The 21,830-nt window shown below is 52.9% G+C and overlaps 2 protein-coding genes and 1 long non-coding RNA gene across 3 annotated transcripts; 1 reads left to right on the forward strand and 2 right to left on the reverse strand.

The window, feature by feature from the left end:
• Nucleotides 1-3,203: 3,203 nt before the first annotated feature.
• HOXC10 (homeobox C10) lies at nt 3,204-8,329 on the reverse strand. The gene is made up of 2 exons (XM_035256565.3): nt 7,462-8,329; nt 3,204-4,305 (listed from the first exon to the last, which is right to left on the reverse strand). Exons 1-2 carry the CDS (start codon nt 8,210-8,212, stop codon nt 4,028-4,030), a joined length of 1,029 nt encoding a protein of 342 aa, XP_035112456.1. The 5' UTR covers nt 8,213-8,329; the 3' UTR covers nt 3,204-4,027.
• A 184-nt stretch (nt 8,330-8,513) lies between these two features.
• On the forward strand, nt 8,514-10,882 carry LOC144577610 (uncharacterized). The gene is made up of 2 exons (XR_013521855.1): nt 8,514-8,761; nt 9,595-10,882. It is a non-coding gene; the product is annotated as an uncharacterized LOC144577610 (long non-coding RNA).
• Nucleotides 10,883-17,010: 6,128 nt separating this feature from the next.
• HOXC11 (homeobox C11) lies at nt 17,011-21,047 on the reverse strand. Its single transcript, XM_002752542.5, has 2 exons — nt 19,525-21,047; nt 17,011-18,260 (listed from the first exon to the last, which is right to left on the reverse strand). The coding sequence occupies exons 1-2, from the start codon at nt 20,204-20,206 to the stop codon at nt 18,028-18,030; spliced, it is 915 nt and encodes a 304-aa protein (XP_002752588.3). The 5' UTR covers nt 20,207-21,047; the 3' UTR covers nt 17,011-18,027.
• Between the last annotated feature and the right edge of the window lie 783 nt (nt 21,048-21,830).

Consider the following 21,830-nt stretch of genomic DNA (forward strand, 5'->3'; position numbering starts at 1 on the left):
CTATCTCCAAGCCAAATGCTCCTCAGCACCCAGTCCCTGCCTGGGCCACCCTTCACCCCGACTGACTGTGTGCCTGGGGCAGCCTGAAGACTCAGAGGCTGCTAGGAGCTCCCAAACCAGGGGAGCCCCTTGCTTGCCTCCCACTGGCTGGCCTGACTCTCTGGAAACTTCCCCATTTCCCTGGGAGCCATAGAGAGGTTTGAATACTTCTCTCCAAGAAAAGAAATTTTTTCGCCCACAAAGGGATGGGGGACAGACAGACCAACAATTCAGCTAGGGAGACTGAGAAGCTCTATTCCCATTTTCTCCTCCAGCTTCTTTGAGACTCAAAATAAATGTTTGCATAAGAGAGAGAGAGAGAAAATAAATGTGTATGCATATAAAAATATACAGGGTATTTAAGAGAGCCTAGGGCAGACAGATAGGCACAGAGCCCTACACTAATACAAGGTCACATATATCCCTCCCAGCAGATGACTGTGAGAATATAGAACTCCATGTATATATCTTGTTACAGGGACATAATTTTGTTTCCCTGTTTAGAAGTTTATAATGTTTCAATAATCATAATAATTTCAAAGTAATAGAACCAAGAACCTGACCTCTTTCTTTTGGCTTCTTTTCCCCAGTATCTCTGAGAACAGGGGTGTATCTCCTCAGTCTCCCTAACTCCTCCCCCATTTATTCCCCCCTCCCCCAAAGGCAAAGAAACCTCTTTTGAGAACTTTCTCTGTAGCAGTCAGGGCCAGAATTGAAGAACCAGAGGCGGAAGGGACTAGAATAAGCTTTGCAAACTTTCACACTGCTCAGATCTTCCTCTACCCCATTCTCCTCCCCTCCTCGCCCTGGCATCAGCCAACAACCTTTCCACCAACATATCAATGGTGGGCACGGGCAGCCTCTGTTCACCCGGACATTTCCACAGAGCGCAGACAGGCAGCTGCCTGACAGTCACAGACACAGAGACCGAGGCCTACGGGCCACAGATGACTCAACAGAGACCAGAGTCAGGTTTTTGCCCTGATGTCTCCCAGTTGCATGTGCGTGTGTGGGGGGTTCTATTTGGACTTGATGGCTTTCCTCTAACCTACTAACACCCCAAATGTATCTTTCCCCTGGAGATGGAGCTATAGAAGGGGAAGGGAAAATGGCTGGGCTGGCACTCAGAGTTCCCCAACTCTTGGGACCTCCAGGTACCCCACTTTTCTAAGGGGAATCTCGAACCCCAGTCACCTGGAGGTGGTAGGGGGGAGAAGCTAGCCATGCCAGAGACCCTCTTCTCTTTCTGTGCTCCTCTCTCTGCTAATGACTCTGCCCCACCCTGCTGCCCAACTGAGCTGGCCCACCAGGCCACCTCTTACTCAAACTCCTGAATTTTCTTGGAATTGGCTGGACCCTCTTTGTCTGTCTCCATCAGCTGGGCCCAGGAGACAATAGCTGCAGGAAAACTCCTCTCCCTTAGTCACAGGGATTAGGACAGGTTGAGGAGAGGATCGAATAAAGCAGGGTTCTCCAGACTTGTTCTGCGGCCCCACTCAGCTTGCCCTCCTTGGTCTGCACCCACTTTGCTCTATCTGGGAGGGGGCAGTGGGGCAGTCCCACTGGGGAGGGTAGGAGTGGGAGAGGTGGGTTGGGGCCCTCGACGAAAACCGACTGATGTAACTCAGGCAGTTTCTTGTTGCCGAGTTCAAAACTCAATCCCAACAACATGAAACTACCTAAGCCACAGATCAGCTGAGCAAGCAGGGCGGGAGATTCAGCTTTGCATCTATCCGGAGGAGAAGGGAAGGGGGTTGGGGAAGGAAGAAATTCAGCCCCGTCCCCCTTTCCGCCCCCACAACCTCCCTAAGGACTCGAGAGTAGACTTTGGGTTGCTGGGTGGGTAGGGGGTCTGACTGCCTTTATTAGTTTCTGGTCTAAGCAAATCGCTCAGGAAAAATCTGGTGAAATGGGACTGATAGCCGCCAAATCCCCGCCCCACCCGCAGCACCGCAGTGGAGTTATTCCCCTGCATCTGGCCCTGGCCCTGGGGGAAGCTGGATCTTCCTTCCACTCTGGAGCTGGGTCCCCTGTCTTGTCCATCTGGCTCTCCTGCGCTTCCCTCCTAGACTCCTCTGATCCGCTCCCTCTCAGCTCGGTTTAGGCTTCTCAGCGAATATGGGCGGCTGAATCACAGCCCTGTGCTCTGGAGCCACTTCCAATCAGGCCACTTGCCTGGCAAAGCCCTACAGCCAGGGAGCACAGGGAACAAGAGCCTGGACGAGGCTCACACCCAAACCAGCAAAAAGCAGGAAAACCTAAGCTTCAAGCTTCAAACCTCTGTACTCCCCCTCCCCCACCAAAAGACGACCAGACTTAGCAACACCTAGACCGGAATGTCGACCTCGAGGAGACCCAAAGTGCCCGAAAAGATAAAGAAGCCAAAAACCATCAATTTATCCCTTTAACTGTGGGAACCCCCACGGCAATGGGCCAGGGAGGGGAGGAGAGGGAGCTCCCAGTCGCTGCCCTCTGCTGCCAGCGGCCACAAGGAAAGCCTGGGCTCTCGGCAAGCACGGATGCCCTAAACACCTTCCTCCAGGCTCTGTCCGCTGCACGCCGGGCACCTGGGGACACCGCTCGTCCCCACTCCGCCGCCAAGAGAAGAACAAGAAACCGCTTCTCTTACCTTGTCGCTGCCTCCTCCTCCTGCTGCTACTGGCGTTTCTGTTAGCTGCTGTCGAGGTTGGGGGGGCTGAGCTCCTCCTGCCCCTCCAGCGGTTAAGTTTATTCCTCTCCTTGGATGGGTGGGGGCTCTTGGGGTGCCCCCCAGCAGCAGTGGGGTGCGCCCAGCACAGCACCCCGGGCAATCAGATCCGTCTGCTCCTCAAGATTGCAGTTTGCTCTCTGCCTCTTTCCCTCCTCCAGTCACCTTTAAATGCATCTTTTACTGCAGCACCACATTATATTTGCAGATCATAAAATCCACCTCTCGCGCGCACCAAGACCGTCCTGACATTACTGTTTTATGACCTTGACTTATTGTGGTCACCTGGATAATATTTAAATCAACGTTATGGTCTCTCACTTACATTAAACCCGCCAAGAGACGTTCTAGAAAGGCTCTAGGAGATGAGTCAAACACAAAACACACACATCCACACACTCAGCCTCTTCGGGGGAGGGGGGTGTCGCTAAAAACACTAAAAACAAAAAACCACCCATTTGAGGATTATGATTCTGGAAATTTATTCGGATTTTTTTCTCCATTAAGGAAGCTACATGCAAAAGATACAACATACAGAATATCTTTAAATAACACAACTCCCAGACAGGGACGGGGCAATATTGGGGGGGGCATTCTGTCTTTTCTTTGCTATGTTCTATTCTTAATTGTTTTGTTCCTCTGGATGAAATTTCTGAGATGTTAGTGGATGGAGGACGTGGGGGTGCTGGGAGGGGTGGGAGAAAAGCAGAAAGCAGTACAAATACGAGACTTCAAGCAGATTCTCAGAGCGACTGGGAGGTAAATATACGGAGAGGGTTTGGTGGAGGCTCTGGGTGCTACGACAAACACAGGAACACTAGCCGAACTTTCCAAAACGTCTATGATTCTAAGGAGGAAATGCAGCAAGGAAGGAACAATTCTGTCTGTGCTCTGCGAGATTACAGACCCTCTCTGGTTATTTTTTTTCCTCTTTTCCCCTCAAGCGGGTGGATTCGATCTTAACTTTGCATGGAGAACAGAATGCTGTGTGTAAGTGCGTGGGTGAGTGAGGGTTTGACACACACACCAGCCACACTCCCACCCCCATCTATGAGGGCACACCCCACACCCCACACCCCGGCACCCCATTTCTCATGCTTTAAGTGGAAGCATCTTTGAAGCACGAACCATAGGTCCCTTGGAAGGAGAGTCTGAGGTCTTTGCCTTTTTTGCAGGCGCGTTGCATTTATACTCAGGGAGGGAAAAAAAATATCACCAGGCACAAAGGGAGGAGGGGCGGGGAAAGGAAGGAGGGGGAAGGGAGGAGGAGAGGCCGCGCGCTCAGGTGAAATTAAAATTGGAGGTCAGTTCCCGGATCCGATTCTCTCGGTTCATTTTCTTGAGTTTCATTCTGCGATTTTGAAACCAGATTTTGACTTGTCTGTCTGTAAGGTTAATGGTCTTGCTAATCTCCAGGCGGCGCTCTCGCGTCAAATACATATTGAACAGAAATTCTTTCTCCAATTCCAGCGTCTGGTGTTTAGTATAGGGGCACCTCTTCTTCCTTCCGCTCTTTGCTGTCAGCCAATTTCCTGTGGTGTTTTCTGCCTTTATCTCCTCTGTTAAAAATAACATTATTTACATAAGTATCCCTCGAAGACGAAAACCCTCTTAGTGCTGCAGCCTTTGCCAGCCTGCTGTGGGGTGGCTGAGGGAGCACAGGGGAGCCGCTCTTGCCCCAGGGGCCTGGCTGTGGGGTCCTCTTAGGCTCAGGGTTCTTACAATTGCTTTGGGGTTTAGACTTGGGAGATAAAGGGAGGAAGTTCTTGCCTCCAAGTGTTTATTATATTTAAATTACCCAAGTTCACCTTAACCTAAAAGATCCTGAGTACCCTCATTTTCCCCCAGCTGGCTGACCCTGGTGGATTCCCTAAACTTGCCAGGTCCCCCCTTCTCTCTGCTCCATTCCAGGTCTCGAAAAATCCAACCAGATGGAAAAGCATTCTCCAGGCCCCAGACCAGAGCAGAGTCCACCCACAGCACAGAGAAATTCCCAGAGAGCTTTGACCTGTTTCAACTCAGTGGAGGGACTTTGTTCTAGGATCTGTGGCCAGAGGCCACTGCAGTGGTCCCTGCACTGGGCCCCCAGCTCTAACGCCAACCTGAGCTGCCACAGAGTGACTCTGCTTACTTAAGTCTCTCACTGCCATCTCTTCCTCTCTTAATCATTTCCCCCAGGTATGTGTAGCTGAGACAGGGGAGCTTGTGAGAGCAGCAGAGGTCAGGGGCAACAAAGCTGGGGCATCCCGAAGGGTTCTCAAAAAACTTTCCTGGTCAAAGGACCTAAGGGCAAGGGAGAGACATATCCTGAGGAAATGCAGCCTCCTAGAAACCCCCTGCCCAGACTGTGCATACGTATATGTGTATGCCTGCAAGTACACATGTGTACCTGTGGAGATACACACAACTATACACGTAAGTACACACCCATAGATATGTACACGTGTCTATTTATATAAGGAGATACCATAGAATACTGTGTATTTCCCATGATCTTGGCAGCCCCTCTCCCTGACACACATTCTTGCTGAAATGGACCAGTCTTACTTCTCAAGCAGCAGAAGGGAACCTGATCATCTTTTTAAGGGTAAAATACAAAGTCCAAAGAATCAAGAGGGCACCCAGCAAAGGACCCTGCTGATGGCTCTGAGCTCTCTCTCCTCCCTATGCCAAATGAGGCTGTCAGGTTCCTGGATCTTATCTTGATGGGGGTGGGTTGGGGCAGTGGCCTAAGAGGAACCAGAAAACACATAAAAAATGCAAACTTGAGGCTGCAGTCTAAAGAATCTGAATGTTCTTAATTTTCTCTCCTGACTCTGCACCTGCAGCTTCTTGCCACATTGTTTACAGGCTCTCCACATCTAACTATGTCCTGTTTAATTTCTTAATGGGGTTGTTAGGTTTGGAGATGGGGGGGGGCAAGAGAAATTATAAATGGGGAAGTTTAGCCAAAAGCTCTCTTGCCTTTGGCCTGGTGGAGACACCAAAACACGAAGAGGGGAAAGAAGGGTACAGACAGGGTACAGGATGAGAGGGATTTCTTGGGGTGGGAGGGATTAGGTTGTTGTGAGGACAGCTAGAGGAAAAGGAGAACATGCGGGAATGGGTGCAGGTCGAGTTAAGAGGTGAACTTGTTAACCTTGACTTTGCTTTTGGTAGGGCTAGAATGCAGCTTTTCCTGCCCCAAATCTGTGCCCTAACCAAGCTCAGGGTCTGTAGAGAGGGTATAAGATTAAAACCTTCACACTGTACACATGCCACAGGAAAGCCTTTGAGGCTGTGGGCACCTCACTCTCCCCTTTATCCTCAGGAACACACCCGTGCTCATTTTCAGTCAGTGTCTCTACTGGGCTGATTTGCCAAGGCCACCTTTGCAGACTCAAGAGGATGAGGCTCTGCCCTTGCCCGCCAAAAGAGTGCTTGTGCATGTGTGAGCGGGCATGCGTGAGTGTGCGAGGAGCATGCAATATGGGTGTGTGTGAGTGTGACACAGGTCGCCCGTAGGCATGCGTGTGCGTCGCATCCATATACAAAGCACCAGGAGATCCAGGCCGCCCCCAGCCTGCTCCGCTCTCCATATTTCATCTACCTTTACACCCAATGAGCCCCTCATATTCTGCCGCCAGTAGCCAGTGTTATGGGGAACAGGTTTATTCTTCCCCGTTGGTTGGGCCTTTTTCTGATGCTCTTTGCTCCAACTTTTCGGGAAAAGTCGTTTCCCCTCGGCTTCCCTCCCCTGCCCCCGTTTCCTCCACATTCTTTCCCCAAGTGTCAGAGAAAGATCCTGAAGGCCCCCAGCTCCTATAGCAGAAATGAATCTTGAACCCTGAGCTTGAACTCTGGCTGGGCTTTTTCTCTCCAACCAAAATTACAATGAAATCCAACCAAAGCCACATTCTCTTTCAGGAGAAAACCTCTTGCCACGCACACAGAAATTTCCCAACCACTCATTTGTAAGCTGTTTTTGGAAACCAATGAAAAAAGATAATTTAACTAGAAAAAAATGGAAAAAAAATTAAAAGAGGAAACAGAAAACTTACAACATTCCAAATACCCTGTTCCAACGCCATCCAAGCCAGGCATCTGGAGGAGGGAGGGACGTGGCGGGCAGCCCTTCACCTCCACCTCTTCCGGCCCCAGCCTCGCTGCCCAAGGCCCCCGGCCGAGCCAAAAACCGCAGGAGCCCAAACCGCACGCACAATTCAGACCCACAAACAACAAATCGCGTCTCGCAGGAAACAATTTTCAACTGGGAAAACGCAGTAGAGAGAAACCCTTCATTCCCCCAGCCTTCTCTAGTCCCTGGCCCAAGATCGCCATTTTAAGCTTTTTGCAAGCCTCTGACCTGAGCTGGGGGACATCAGCTCCCCAGGACACCAGCATTGAGAAAGCAAAGCACAGTCAGCACGCGCCCAAGAACAGACACCGGTCCCGGGCAGCACACTGCGACTGCAGGCTGCCCGCGGTGCGCACCGCCGGCGCCTTAGCACCCCCGGCCGGGGCCGGGCCCGCACCTCCACGTCGCCGCTTACCTTCCCCAGCTAAGTGACGCGCCACCAGCCTGGAACTTAGCAGACACTAGTCTCAAGCCGGGGTCGCATTCCCGAAATCGTCAGGGGCCTTCTGGGCCCAACCCTCTCCCCTGCCCCCCTCCCCGGCCGCGAAGACCAAGTGCCCGAACGTCCCAGTGGCGCCCGCGGCCCAGGCGGCCTTACCTTTCGCTTCGTTATCCGAGGTGTCTGGGCTGGAGTCGGCAGTTTTGGCCCTCTCCTTTTCACTCTCCGAGGGGCTGCCTTTTGGGCCCGCCAGGCTCTGCTCCGTCTTGATCTCATTGGGGCTGGGGGTCTGGCTGTCGGACTTGGGGGTCTCAGGGAAACTCACTTTGCCCCCCAGCTGAGACGATTCCAGATGTTCGGCGCGCGGGTTGAGACTGGCCCGCTGCTCGAAAGGGGCTTCGAAGTCGTTGGCCCCGGCACAGTGGGGCGTCTTGTCCAGCGCCGAGTAGCTCGGGCTGGCGCGGTAGTAGCTGGGCACGGGTACCTCGTGCTCCCCGAGGCAGGACTCCGGCAGGGGGTGGGAGTAGAGAGCTGCCTCGGGGCCACTTTTCGCCCGCTTCTCTGCGCTGTACATGCAGCAGACATTCTCCTCCTTGACACTAGGTGGGTAGGAGCAGGAGGACAGCGGCCTGCCAACAGGTTGTTCCAGGCGATAGGCGGCTTTGGGGTCGCCCCAGGAGTCCAGCTGCGAGAGGTAGGACGGATAGGTGTTGAGGGCGAGGCTGGGGCTGCCGCCCTCGTCCCTCTTGGAGAGCGAGGGCGCAAGCCCGCAGCCCCTCATCACCCCGCAGTTGAAGTCACTCCCAGATTGCATATACATGCCTGCGCTCCGGCTATAGCGCTCTCCTCCGCCCGGCGCAGCCAAGGGCTCCGCGTACGAGTTCGGAGTTACATTGCGAGGGCATGTCATTTTCAGAGAGAGGGGTTTTTAAGGAGCAATACTACAGCGGAGGAGCTGACATCTTTTTTTTCCCCCATCCGGGAGGGGGGGGGGCGCGGTTGGAGGGGAGGGAGGAAAAAGAAGGGGAGGGGGGGAAATATCGGCTCCATAATTATCCGTGCATTCGGTTCTCACCATGTGACGGCTAGACCAATGGGATTTGAAAATGGCCTTGATGATTCAGACGGCCGTGACGTCAGCGGGGTCAAGTTGTCGGCAGGCGGAGCGCGCAGAGTGGAGTAACAGCGCCACCTAGCAGCTGCCTCGGGGTAGGGGCACCGGAGCCCTTCCCCGCGAACAAAGGAAGCGCCCCCCGGGCGGCAGGGGCGGTGGGGGGGGGGGTAGAAAGGGTTGGGGGTAGGGGTTCTGGGGAGAGTGGGGTTTGTTTACCTGGGAACCAGCCTGTAATTTCTGGGGAGAAGGGGGCGGAGAGGGGGAAAATGCGGGAGAGAGGGAGAGAGAGAGACAACCGGGCTCAAAACAGTCAAATTCAAATTAAAAGGTCGAGACACGTATCAGGTACTTCTCCCCCCTCTTCATCTCCCTTTTTCATATCCCCGGCTCCTGCCCCCGCTTCTTCCCTTGGGGGTGGGAGTGCAGTGAGGTTTTTTGGGGGGGGGCGGTGGGGGATCTGATGAGCAGAGAAAGGGGAAAAAAGTTAAGGAATCCCGAACAGGACTAAAGTTTCTGCTCTCCCGCCTCCTCGTTCCTTAGGCTTGGCCCTCGGAACTGGAAGCTTGGGGGCCGCGGTGCTGGAGGTTGGTGGAGTTGCAAGTTCCCTGTGGGGGTTGACGGTGAGGGCCAGGGAGGGGGTCACCGTCACTTCATGGCTGCTAGGGAAAGGAGGTTCCGAATGGACGCGGGGTAGGGAGAGGAGGAAGCCAGAGACCAGAGGCACCCGATCCCCGACCCGGGAGCTGCGGCCTGGGCCTGGCAGGGTGGCGGCTCCTGGGTCACCATCTCAGGGGCCCGCAAGGCTTTGGCCTTGAAGTCGGTTCGGCTGCTTTACTTCAGGCCCTGGCGGCCCTCGCTTTCCGCTTGACCTTGCCCCCACTAAAACAAGGAATCTTCCGGGAAAGAAAGAGGGAAACCGCGGAGCCTCGGCCAGTTTGGAGGAGTCACGTATCACACGGGAAACCAGCATACAAGACGCAACAAAACCCGACCCTGAGAAGTGTCTTTTACAGAGCGAATGGGCTGGGAGCTTGTTTGAAAGAAGACAGACCAGTTTATTTTTGTGGTTGTTTTTAAATAAAAGGAAGAAATCAGGGGAACCATATGTTTCAAATAGTTCTTTCCGTTTCTCCATCGCCTTCTTCCAAAGCGAACTAAACTCTCCACCCCTTCCTCAGGAAACGGAATCTGGAGAACAACTTGTCTTTCCGGTCGCCCCACATTTTTCCCTGGACAGAGCCTGGGGTTCAGACTTTCCGAAGCGCTGGAGGTTGGCGGGGAAAGGACTGGAGCCCAGCGCCCTGGCATGGAGGAATGAGGAGGCTAGACAGCTTCCAGAGAGGCCCAAGCCCGCTGCTGCTAAAAGACTGCAGAAAGAAATCCGCGGAATTCCCCCATCCAGGGGTGGAGAGAGAAGACGCAGGGGTTCCTGAACCTCGGGAAAACAGGAAGGAAATATGGAGTGTGTGATCTGCTTGCAGGACCGGCCAGGGGAGTTTTGAAATGGTTATGTATTTTCATTTGCAGGGTCACCGTGGCCTCAGCATGGGGGTTACCCAGGGCAAGGTTAGGCTGTTTAGGCCCCAGACGAGACTTGGGACAGTCCGGGCAGCAGTCAATCCAGGGAGCCATTTGTCCCATCGCCCATCCCGCGGGAAACGGGCGAGACTTTATGGCCACTCTGTTTGTATTATCTGCATAAGTCTTTCCCCACCAGTTTGATCGAAACCGTTCCCTTTTACGAGGACCCAACGAAAATTTGCCGTCATATTTATCAGCCAGGGATAAAAATTTAGTATGGGAACTGATATTTCCTCATTTATGGGACGATGAAATTAAATACCAAAGCAATTGAGAATTATACGGCTTTGGGGGTTCCCTCCCCCCTCTTTCACGGCTCCTTTATTTTCCTGCCTGGTGTGCTTTTCCCAGGAGTTTAGTGTCCCAGTTCCCCACCCTTACCTCCTATTTTGGAGTCTGGTGGGACCTTTTCCCCACTGCCAAGTGCCCCTCAGCCACCTCAGCCTTTCTTGTTTTTTCTCTGAATGTTAGTAGCTGGGGGCCAGGGCAGCGCTACCCGAGCCTCTGCCCAGGACAGCTAGGCCAGGCTGGGATCAGAGAAAGGTTTGCAGGGAAGAGCGTCAAAGGGTTTGAGCCAAGCCTGGGGAGGGGGTGAAGGAGATAAACTTCAGACAAGCCCAAGGCGTAGTCTGGGGAACCGGCAGAAAGGAACACAGCCATCGGCCTCAGGGGCCCCACCAGCCCAACTTCTCTCCAAGCCCACCTCCCACCTTAGCCGAGGAGAGGACGGAGTCGCTTCGGAATCCTTGCCATTATTAATGAAAATAATACCCCCGGGAGAAGGAGCCTCCCGCCTCGACTCCCACCTCCTCACAAGAACGAATAGTGTTTAAAGTTGAAATAATTAGAAGTATGATAAACACGGCCCATTAATGAAAAAAGAAATCAAATTCATCAGCCTAAGTGGGACCCCCGGTGGGACAAATGTTTGCCTCTAATTACGCAAGATAAACGAAAACCCCGGAGCTGTTAAACTAGAGCCCGCTCGGACGCAGACCTGAATAACTTGTTGGGTTTTCACAGACTTTGGGATTCTGCTTCAGTGGAGGTAAAAGGAAGGAAAAAGTGAGTGTTTGAAACTGGCGAAGGGAGCCTTTGTGCGGGTCTGGGTCCCAGCCCTGCCCCCTTGGGCTCGGTCTTTCCGGAGGCCACGAGCAAAGGCTGTTCCCGTCCTATTGTCCGGGCCTGGCGTTCAAAGGCATGCGGGCCGCCACAGCCACCCCGCCTGCCGCCACTGCCAGGCACCCACCTCCCTGCTCCACAGGGCCAAGACCCTTCGGCCTGTGCCCTTGGCAACTGAATTGGGATCCAGGGGAAGTCTGTGTTGCTAGAATCACCCACATATGGACTGTTATTAATCCATTTCCCCAACTTTCCCAGAGTGCCGAGAGACCTGTGCCTACGCCTAAGTCTGGGGCTCCCCCTTCTTACCTCAACTTGGGAACATGAAAATTCAGGGCTGCGGGCCACAATGGGGCTCAGACTTTGCTTTCCTCCTGACAAATCCCACCCACCCCAGTGCCCTGGCCCCTTTCACCCTTCCTGGGTACCCAGATCCTGGAAAGGCAGCAAGGACTGGGCTGGGCCTCCTTCCGCCCGTGGGACTGTGAGCAATGCAGAGGAGGAGGGTTCAGGAGCTCCGTGAATACACCGGAAGGATCCAGCGGGTTCCACAGGGCAGCCCAAGGGCTGGGGCGCTAGGGGTCCCCACATGAAAGCAGAAGGAAAATATGCTAAATGAACAAAAAGGGACTTTGGTTACTTTCCTGGCTGTAGCCCTCAGCATACCCCAGGAGCACCCTGGATTCTCCAGCAAAAATGATCAGACTTTCCCCAAGAGGTTAAGAAAGTCACCTGGGAAATTCTGAGAATGAAGTGAAAAAGGAAAAAGGTCTTTCCCTTTGGGGTTAAATAATAAAAATAAAGTGTGTGTATTGAAATCTTTTTAAGCAGAGAAAACAGAATCACACCAGAGATTGCAGGATTTTTCCTCTCGCTTTGGAGGCCGAGATAAATCCTTCTTTTCCTAAAACTTGAGGAAAAGATTTGCTTTTCTTCTTCTTCATTAGCATCAGGCTCTGCCCCAGCTGAATTGAAAGCAGGGAAATTCCAGGCAAAATTCGGAATGCCCAGAGACCCAGAAAGGTAAAATATTTACGAACAGGTAGTAGAGGGAGGTAGGAGGATGAGAACGCTTAGCAGGGCCTCTGGTCTGCTCTGGACCTCACAGCCTCTGGGGCAACTCGGCCAACAGAATCTCTCAGATCTTGACATTGTACACACTTGCACACAGATGCTACGGAGTTCAGCATCTATACATGTGTCTAACTTGCACTTAAATGTGTGTACACAGCCACAAATACTCACTTTTACCCAAAGCACTGAGATCTCCGAATCCCAAAGTCTGATACCCCACGCCAACCTGACTGCTTCCTGGCACTGCCGAAGTTAGCCAGTTATTTAATTTTTGTCCCCTGAATTGAAACCAGACCGCAGTCACCTCTGAGAGAAGCTTTAGGGGAAGGAGACAAATAGAAAGATGCCTTAGGGGGGCAGGTCCTGCTCCCCACTTTAATGGTTTGCTTCTAAGTTGCCCCAGTATGTCAGGTTTCTAGCGAGTCAGGGCTGTGGTTAGGCTGGCTTGCTCCGGAGAAAAATACCGATCCTTTCTTACCGGTTAATTTCCTTTTCAAAGATCTCTGTTTGCCTTCCTTTCCTTTCCTTTTTTCCCCTTTTCTGTCTTTATTTTCTTCTTTCTTTCTTGTTTTGTCCTTTTTCCTATTTGTTTGCTTCTTTCTGTTTTTCTTTTTCTTCCTTTCTCCCTGTAATTCATTATTTCCTTCTTTTTCCAATCCTTTCTCAATTGTCTTCCTTACTTCCCACATTTCCTTGTTTCCTTCTTTCTTTATTATACAATTCAATCTTCGCTCTTTTTTTTTCTCACCAACCGTTTCCTTCCCCTTGACTTTCTTTCCTAAGCTTTCTTATTTTTCTCTGGTGTGCTGGGCTTAGTGAAGGGGACAGCACCAGGCTCAGTCGCATGCCTCCCCAGCCTAGCTGTTAAGGCTTGGAGTTGACCTTCTCCCGCCCACAGCCTTAGCTCAGCTCCACCTCAGAAGGCGAAGTGTAGGGCTGCCAGCCGCCAGCAGCCAGGCCCCAGCGGTCATCATTAGGGGAGGAAAAATCGGATTCTGGGGCACATTCACACTAATGCTGATGGCTTCTTGAAGTGCCAGGATTCAGGGATCATATATCTTCACTTCCATCACCCCAAAGGAGCCTTGTCTACCAGGCCTACCTTTGGAGAAGTCGTCCCATCTTTGTCCTGACCTCCGGAGCTGAAACATCAAAATGGCTCCAAAGTTGAGCCCAGTTGGTGCTCCGAAGGCTGAAGTCAGGGGGAAATGAGTGAGTGGGATTCTGTCAGTCCTAGGTTGAGGGGCAGATCCGGGGGTCATCCATGGGCAAGGCCATCTCCCACATGGCTGCCTTTGTTCTCTGCTCCTGGACTGCAGCCCTGCGGGCCCTCTGTCTCCTTTCGTCCTGCAACCACTGCAACCTCTGGCAGGAGTTTCTTGGTGTTTGGATTCTTTCTTCAAACCCATTGTTGACTTCACAGGCAGCAGGCAGGGCTGTGTGTGCAGAGACCCTCCCCAGTCAGCAGTCTGAGTCAAGGTTATGGGTCTCTGCTTTGTGCAGTGGGTTAGAAGGGGGAGCGTGCAGAGATGCGTGCGCGCGCGCGCGCGTGTGTGTGTGTGTGTGTGTGTGTGTGTGTGTAGAGAGAGAGAGAGAGAGAGAGAGAGAGAGAGAGAGAAATGCCTGCAGAAGAATGAGAGGGTGTAATGAGGGAAGATCTTGCCATGCTGATATTGTCCCAACTTTTGGAGTCTGTAAGAGTGTGACTCAAGAGCAGAGTGGACAGGACTTCATATAAAGATGCCCCAAAGCTGAGTTTAAGATGGGCCTCAGGAAGGACTGACTCAGACCTTCAAGGCTTTTGCCTTAGACGGAGAAAGACAGCTCCATCCACTCTCTTCCCTGCACTGTCATCCCCCTCAGCCCCTCTCTCTCCTGCCTTTCAGCCTTGAGATTTCATCCTATGGCAAGACCAAAACTTTTAAGTTTTTTTTTTTTTTTTTTTTTTTTTTAAGGGATGAGGAATCTTGTAAAATTTTTATGCCAAACAAAGTTATAAAAACTTCCCGGGCGTTGCCTTTTCCAAAGGTTTATATGAATAATAAAGAGTGTGGTCGCGTGCACTGGTTCTGGCGGGTTCTGAGTAGGGAGGGGTTAGCAAACAGCATTATCCAAGCTTGGAGCACCAGAAAACCCCAGTGGCTGCCCCCTTCAGGGAATACTGGCCCAGAAACAATTGCCCTACGGATTCCTGACAGAGGCGGGGAAAGCCAAGGGGTGGTGCCCTTGACTCCCTTGAAGTTCAAAGTTCTTCTTTGCCCTTAAGAGAAGAGCCCTCTCTGCTTTCAGCCCACTCGAGAAATTAGCCCAAGGTAGTTTCTCCCCACTCTGGTTAAGAACTGTCTCTAGGTATCCCCAACTCTGTTCACATTTCAGATACCCGGTTTGCACCTTTTTGCTCTCCCCCAACAGGGCTGCCCAATCTTTCCATCTGGGACACCTAGAGCCAGGGGCTTTCTCAGAGGTGCTTGGCAGGGATTTTGAGCCTTCTTACAAAGGGCTCTTGCATCACCATTGCTCAGCAATCTAAGAGTCTGAGTGACAAAGAAATCCCAAACTCAAGGCTACTCCCAAACCCATTTCTCGTTTTGAGTGCCCTTGATTCCTCCTGCACCCCTAAAGCCCATGGTGGTTGGGGGAGGGCCCAGAGTACTCTCTCAGCCCACACCACTTACTACCCTTGTAAACTCCCACGTGCGCTATAAACTTGGATTTTTACAACCAACATTCCTCCTTAGCTCCGGGAAACTTTGAACTCGGCCTCAGGTTTATTTACTGTGGGGGGGGGGGTGCGGGGAGGAAAGGAACTAGGGAGCTGGGAACTGAGAAAGGCTGGAGAAAAGAGGAAAAATGTGGGGCAAGGGGCTGAGGAGGTGGGGATCTGGGGTGTGTTGGGAGAGCCAAGACCCTCCACTACAGGTTTGTTTACTATTTAGGGCGGAAGCGGTTTCTAATACAGGCCAGACTGGGTCGTTAAGGTCGAAATGAAACTGAGTTTAGAGACGCGGGTGGGGGGGGGGGCGTGCTTTATGGCAGCGTCTAGACGAGGATCTTTTGTTCCTGGGCAGTGCTGTGGCTGGAGGGGATTACCCCAAGAGGCTGCACACAGAGTGCCCCTGACCTGCAAGGAGGGGGGGGTGGGACATCTTGGGAGTCCGAAGGTGGGTTTGTTTGGGGGTCAAAAACCCCATTTCCCCTCTTTTTAGAGGGTCACAAGGACTGGTAGGTTCCTGGCTTGGGTCACAGAAGCCTTTGTTTTTCTTTCATGATGACCTTCTCCTCTCATCTACAAGAAATCTCTTCTGGAGCTGAGGACATTTTCTGGACTGCACATTGCAGAGAAAGTAGTACCTGCGGGTTTTAAATATTTTTCTCCAAAACCAGGAGGTATTTGGAGATTAATATTTTGCTTTATAAATAGGTCCTTCTATCCTAATTTTACAGGAAACATGACCAGCAGGCTAATATTTCCTAATGTGGCTAGAGGATAAACATCATCCTAAGAAGTGTCACACAGATGTACAGAGGCCCCTCAGTTGCATTTGTGCCCACACTCAACAAAGACTGCCAGTGGTCACACACCACAGAGACACAAGCTGTAGATGTGCATGTGGCCAGGTTTACTCCATAAAACAGACAAAGCATACCAATAATATTCCTTCTCATCTGCATCTATAGGCACACTGAGTTAAATAAAATGCGTGTGTATGAGCACATGAGAGAATTGTGGGCTGCATATACATCCTAGTTTGCAAATCTTGTCTCACGACCCACGTTTACAAATTAAGATTCAGATTCCTAAGCTGCAAGGATTCCTACCATCAAAAATGACAGAATCTAGATTTGATAGTCATGATGCTTTTTCCTTTCATCCAGCAGAATTGTATCAACAAAAACATTTTCTTTTAATTATACAAAGACAGAAAGAGGGGGGAAAGATGAGATAATTGGTCCCGAACTTCTGCCCCCAAATAACGAATTTGAAACAGAGACCAATGAAGTGCCCTTGCTGAAAGCACTACCAGGGCCATGATTATCTTTACACAGAAGAAACATGCGCAAATATAGATGGATATGGTGACTGTCCCCACAGGTCACCTCCATCCCCAGTGCCAACCCCTACAAAACAAATCTCTGGGACTTTCTACTGTGGGATACCCAAAGTATAAACATCAGGGTGGCCCCAACCCAGGCGTCTTGTTGTGTCTGGGAGAGCCTGGCCATTTGTGCCAGAGGGAAAGCAGCCAGGCCCTACCTTCCCACCTCCAGAAGCTGTGGAGAGGAGAGGGAGGGGGTTGGTTTCTCCTTCTGTCCCCTCCTTCCTTAAAAACAGTATATAAAAATTCCAATACAGACTTCTCATAGAAAAAAAAAAAAAAAGGCCCTACCCCCAACACTACACATTTAACTGCGACAGACGGAGACATCTGGCAGGAGGGTGGTGGAGCCAAAAAAATTCCTATAAATTTAAATTCGATGATGGTTACAATTAACTCCACAACAAACGTGTACTTAAACGGAAAGCCGTTGCTGGTCGTTTGGACACAGCTCGAGCTGCAGGTGAGAAAGGAGAGATTAAGAGTAGCTGTGGAATGTCCTCAGCTTGAGAGCTTGAGAAAACTATGGCCATACTCTTGGCCCTGCCAGCAGATAGGAGCTCAAGACTCGTGCGGCCAGCACTGGCCTACCTCACCTCAGTGTGCCTGTCCTCACCCGCTGGGCTCTGCCAGCCTGCCTCCTCCTCCGCCGCCGCCTTGGGAGCATGGAGGATTTTAAGAGGAGAGGGGTTAATACAAGGGTTAAATAAAATCATAATATTGAACAGGATGAAATTTATCTTTATTTGCCACCAAAAAAATGTTCACAGCAATCCCTCTAGGATGGGAGCAGGGTGGGGAGTGCACATGTACACATGCACTCACGCACAGGGAGAGAGATGGGTGATTCGAATCTCATTGGGGCATCCCTCTTTCCCCTCCAGATGGAAAGAAACGCTTGGGAAATTTATTTATAAAAATCCAGGCCCCAGCACGGGGGAGGCACCCAATCCCATCTCCCTACTGCCTCCACCACCCCAATCTTTTTTCTTAAAAAAGAAAAAAAAAAAAGCGGTAACAACTGCATAGACTATAGCTATAAATCCATGAAGTGGGGCACTGCTTGGAAAAAGGTTTGGAAACCTCAATGCACCGATTAAGAAATTTCAAAGGAAGGTTCTACACAGTCACGGGGAGAACAACTAGGCTCGGGCGGGGCCTTGGCGAAGACGGAGGTAGGACACGGACTTTGCACACCTAACACCAGGTCTAAGGTACGGAAATTTCACAGCAAGGCAGGATCACATTTAGCTGCCCCCTAAGGAGTGGGGCAAAGTGGGGTGGGAGTGGGGAGCCCGAGAAGTTTCCGCTGGCAGACAGGCTGTCTTAGCGGATCTTTTCACTTGGGCAAGGGACGGCTGTTAGTTTGAGGATTGTTCGGCTCAGGCGCTTACTACTGTCGCCCCTCCCCCACCGAATCCGAGCAGCAAGACCTTGTCGCCGAGGTGTGTTTTCTTTTAAATAAAAGTCTTGGCCTCGGCGCCAGCGGTGTTCACTCGCCATGCATCAGACACTTCCCTTCACCCCCTTTCCAGGCCGGGTCCCTGTCCCACAGCGCGAGTCAGGCAGAGGGTCCAGGAGGTTCCGGAATGGAGTGCCGGCCACGGCGGTGGGGGCCAGCCCTGGCCCAGTCCAGTTTTCCACCAGCGGGAAGAAGACGACTTAGAAAATAAAAAATAAAAATAAAATAAAATAACTTTCCCCTCCCCCCGCCCCCAAAGGGGCCCGGTCTGCGGGTTACAGCAGCGGATTTCCCGAGAAATATTGCAGCCGGTCTCTGCTCAGTTTTTTTTCTTTCATCCTTCTGTTCTGAAACCAAATTTTCACTTGTCGGTCCGTCAGGTTCAGCATCCGTGACAGCTGCAGCCGCTTCTCTTTGTTGATATACACGTTGAAGAAAAACTCTCGCTCCAGTTCCCGGATCTGGAATTTCGAATAAGGGCAGCGCTTCTTGCGGGTGCGGGGGACGTCTGGAGGGAGGGGAGGGGGCAAGTGCGAGAAGAGGGGGGAGAGAGACACGTGAGACCCGGGCGACCCAAGCCCGCTCAGCGCGGCGCGGCCCTTCTCCCAGCCCACGGCTGGCAGCCCTCCCGCCAGGCGGCCACCTCTCCTGCGGCCCCAGCGCCCGGGCAAGCCTCGACCCCCTGCCAGGTCTAGCAGGTCCCGAGCCCAGGCCACCGACAGCGTCCCCCGTCCTCAGGCCAGAGCCGCCGTTGACAGGGTCTAGAACGGGAGGAAAGCCGCCGGGGCCACGTGCGTTCCCTCGGGGACCCCCTGCCTGCTCCCCACGGCCTTCAGGCCCTTCCTGCGCCGCCCTTCTAGAGGTTCAGAAACCCCACCACCCCCTCCCTCAGAAATCTGTGGGGGAAAGCCGAGAACCGGCGCGAAGCGGTGAGATCTGGCGAGAGCGGTGGGGAGGCGGGGAAGAAGCCGGACAGCAGGCACCGGGACTCCAGAGAGCCGCTTCCGGGGCCCTGGCGCCCCGGGACGCCCGCGGGGCCGCGCCTTCCACGTCGCAGTTCTAGCCCAGCACGGAGGCCGCGGACCCAAGAGAAACGCCCAGACCCCCGCCTGGAGTGCAGTGGAGCCCTGAGCCGCCTCTCCCCGTTCTCCTGTCGCCGCTGACCCCAAGGTTGCTTGGGTTTCTGCTCGAGGACCAGCAAACACATAGTTTGAGCATTTTCAAAAATAGTTTTTTAAAGGATCGGAGGGGCCCTGGCTTGCCTCCCCGGTCTCAGGTTCTGCTCCATTGCTCCTCTCCCCCACCTCTCCCCCTCTGTGGATCTCTCCCTGTCTTTCCCTCGCCCTCCCCTTTCTCCCCCTCCACCCCTCCCCTCCCTCCCACTCCCCGGCAGCCCGGCTCCCCGGCTCCCCATCCTTCCTTAAATGCTCCTCTAAGTTCACGATCAAAGTTAATATCGCCCGCAATGGTGGCGCTTTTAAAAATTTCACAGACCGAGGGAGATAACGGGGGAGGGGGGTTCACCCGGCTTTTCCAAAGAGCCCTTTTCCCTCCCTCCCCACCCCTTCTCCATCGTAAAAAGTCGAGTCGTTGGGAGAGAGGGCTTTGTAGGTTATAATAAAATCCTTTGAATGCTTATAAAACTCCACATAAAATCGGACTGACCCAAAACACGAGGCCATTCCTGCTCCCCTGGCCTCCCCCCTGCTCTCACCCTCCCTCCTTCGCTCCCTCCCTCGCTGCCCGCCAGTTCCCCGGCCGCTGCTACCTACTGGGGGCGGCTCCTTTGGTCGGCTCCTTGGCCGCAGAGTGGGATGAACCGGACGAGCTGGGATTTGTGTTCTCCTCCTCAGCCTCCGCCTCGGCACCCGCCTCAGCCCGGGACGCTAGTCCCGAGGCCGGGGGCGCCTCGGGCTCCCCCTTGGCCTCGCCCTTGCCGGAGCAGGGGGGCTCGGCGGGCGCGTCGCCGCCACCGCAGTAGGCGTTGTCGAAGAAACGGTCGAAGGCTTGAGGCAGGACGCTGTTCTTGTTGACTGAGGAGTAGAAGCCGGCGGGGGCTGCGTGCGGGGCACTGGGGTGGTGGTGGCCGCCGTAGGAGCCTTCGTTTTTCATGAGGATCTCGGTGACAGTGGAAGGAGGCAGGCACTCCCGGTGCATGAGCTCGTCGGCCGCGGCATAGCAGGAGGAGTAGCTGTTCCGATGGTGCCACTTGCCGGATGGCTCCAGGCCGTAGGAGACCTCCCGGACCGGGGGCACTTGGGCCGAGTAGGGATAGGAGATCTGACGAGAGGGGGCCTGGGGTAGGAAGGAGGAGACCGTGGAGAACTCGGGCATGTAGTAAGTGCAACTGGGCAGATAGAGGTTGGAGGCGCAGCTCCCTCGCTCGCCGAAATCAGCGCCCCTCTCCTTGCGCGACGGCGAGCAGAAGTTGCCCAGGTTGACCGAGTTAAACATCGTTCTCCTCTCCTGCCGGCTCCGGATGGAGGTTTTGGACCCGGTCTAGCGAGGGGGGAAAATTTGGGAAGGCGAGATGACGCGTTATCCGTCTTAGTCTCTCTCCCCGAGCACGTGATCCAAAGTAGATATTGTCATATATCAGTTCGGAGCACTTCGCAGACGTAGGAGGGGTTCTCTCTTAGGTAAGATCGGGGACGTTCAGGCGATTGGTTTGCAAACACCGCAGAAACATTATGAAAATCAATTGCAGATTTGTATTCGTTTTTCTCTCGTCACTCCCCTTCTCTCCATACCACAGCCAGAGCAAAGGAGGAGAGAGAGGGTTGGGGTGGGGTGGGCGGTGGGATGGGCGAGGGTGGTGGCTGGGAGGGGGTAATTGTATTTTTTTCTAGCTGCTGCTCTTTTTTCCCCCAGGATTGGGGGAAGGAGGAGGGCTCTCACGTATGGGGGTCTTGCCTTCTCCCTGTGATCAGCATCAGAAGGGTGGGAGTGAGGACTTCTTTCCCCACTGCCTGATTTCCCCAGAGAAGTGAATCCTTTCCCTTAAATCTCAGGGACTCTTACCCCTCCAACCTGCAGAATCATCGCCTGTTCACAAGAGTTTGAAGAAGTCCGCTCTCTTCCTGGCCAGAGCTGGGTGTCAAGACTACCTTTTTGGAGTCCTTAGGGAGACTCCTGGAAGAGTATTTGAAGTTTCCCAAAGGTGAGGCAGCCCAGCTGCAAGCCAGTGTCCCAACTTTGTCTGGCTTGCTGTGCTGCCGTTGGCTAGGGAGTCGGATTAGTCATAAACGAGTGGTGAGCAGTGCGCCAGCCGCCCAGCCGGTGCCTGGCGAAGTCTGGGAAAAACCTTCTCTAATGTTGTGTTAAATATTTAGTATGAGAGAGTGGCCCTGGGTGAATATTTCATGCCTGCCTTTATTGTCAATCAATGTGAAGAAAGCTACATCCACTGTGGATTTTCAAATCCCAAACCCCAAAGAAAAGGATTGGAATGAGAGCCATGTATCTTCTATGTCAGGGCCTTTTGGCTTAGCGACTCAGCCTCAGCTAGCGGGTTGAAAAGAAGCCTAGTGTCAGGGTCCAGGAAGAATATGGTGGGGAGACTAAGTTTGGGGTTCTTATCCTTGGATGATTGCAGGGAATGTAAGGTGGGCAGTGGGGCCAGGTATGGGTCTCCAGAAGAGACTAGCAGGACAGTGGAAAGGAGCAGTGGAGGCTATGGCATCAGGGCAGGGCCAGGGGCCACTCCCTAGTCAAAGCCCCCAGCTGCTGTCCCTGGGGCTGTGGCCAGATCTTAGTGCCTCCTTCCTATTTCTCAGTCCTTCCCTGCCTCCTTCAAGTCTGTCAGCCTCCTTGGTAGCCGTAGCCCAAGAAGTAAGTTCCAGATTCTGCACCCCCAATCCCTTGCCTTCCATCCCTCCGAGCGCCACAGGACACATCTGGCTGAAAATCACTTTATTGAAAGGTTCTGGACTGGGTCCAGGGGGCCAAAAGCAACCGGCATGAGCTGAAAGCAACCTTAGACCCAAAGAGGAGCTGCCAGGGCATGATTTGTTTGGGAAGGAGGGGAAGAACTGAAGCCCCCAAGGGCTCAGCCCAATGCACACTCAGAGAAAACAAA

This window comes from Callithrix jacchus, chromosome 9 (genome assembly GCF_049354715.1).
Source record: "Callithrix jacchus isolate 240 chromosome 9, calJac240_pri, whole genome shotgun sequence".
Lineage (NCBI taxonomy): Eukaryota > Metazoa > Chordata > Mammalia > Primates > Cebidae > Callithrix > Callithrix jacchus.

Coding starts and splice junctions, on each gene's coding strand:
- HOXC11 (XM_002752542.5), bottom strand. CDS start 20,206: ATGTTTAACTCGGTCAACCTGGGCAACTTCTGCTCGCCGTCGCGCAAG. Junction 18,261..19,524: donor GACCAAAGGAGCCGCCCCCA/GTAGGTAGCAGC, acceptor CCCTCCCTCCAG/ACGTCCCCCGCACCCGCAAG.
- HOXC10 (XM_035256565.3), bottom strand. CDS start 8,212: ATGACATGCCCTCGCAATGTAACTCCGAACTCGTACGCGGAGCCCTTG. Junction 4,306..7,461: donor CTCGGATAACGAAGCGAAAG/GTAAGGCCGCCT, acceptor TATTTTTAACAG/AGGAGATAAAGGCAGAAAAC.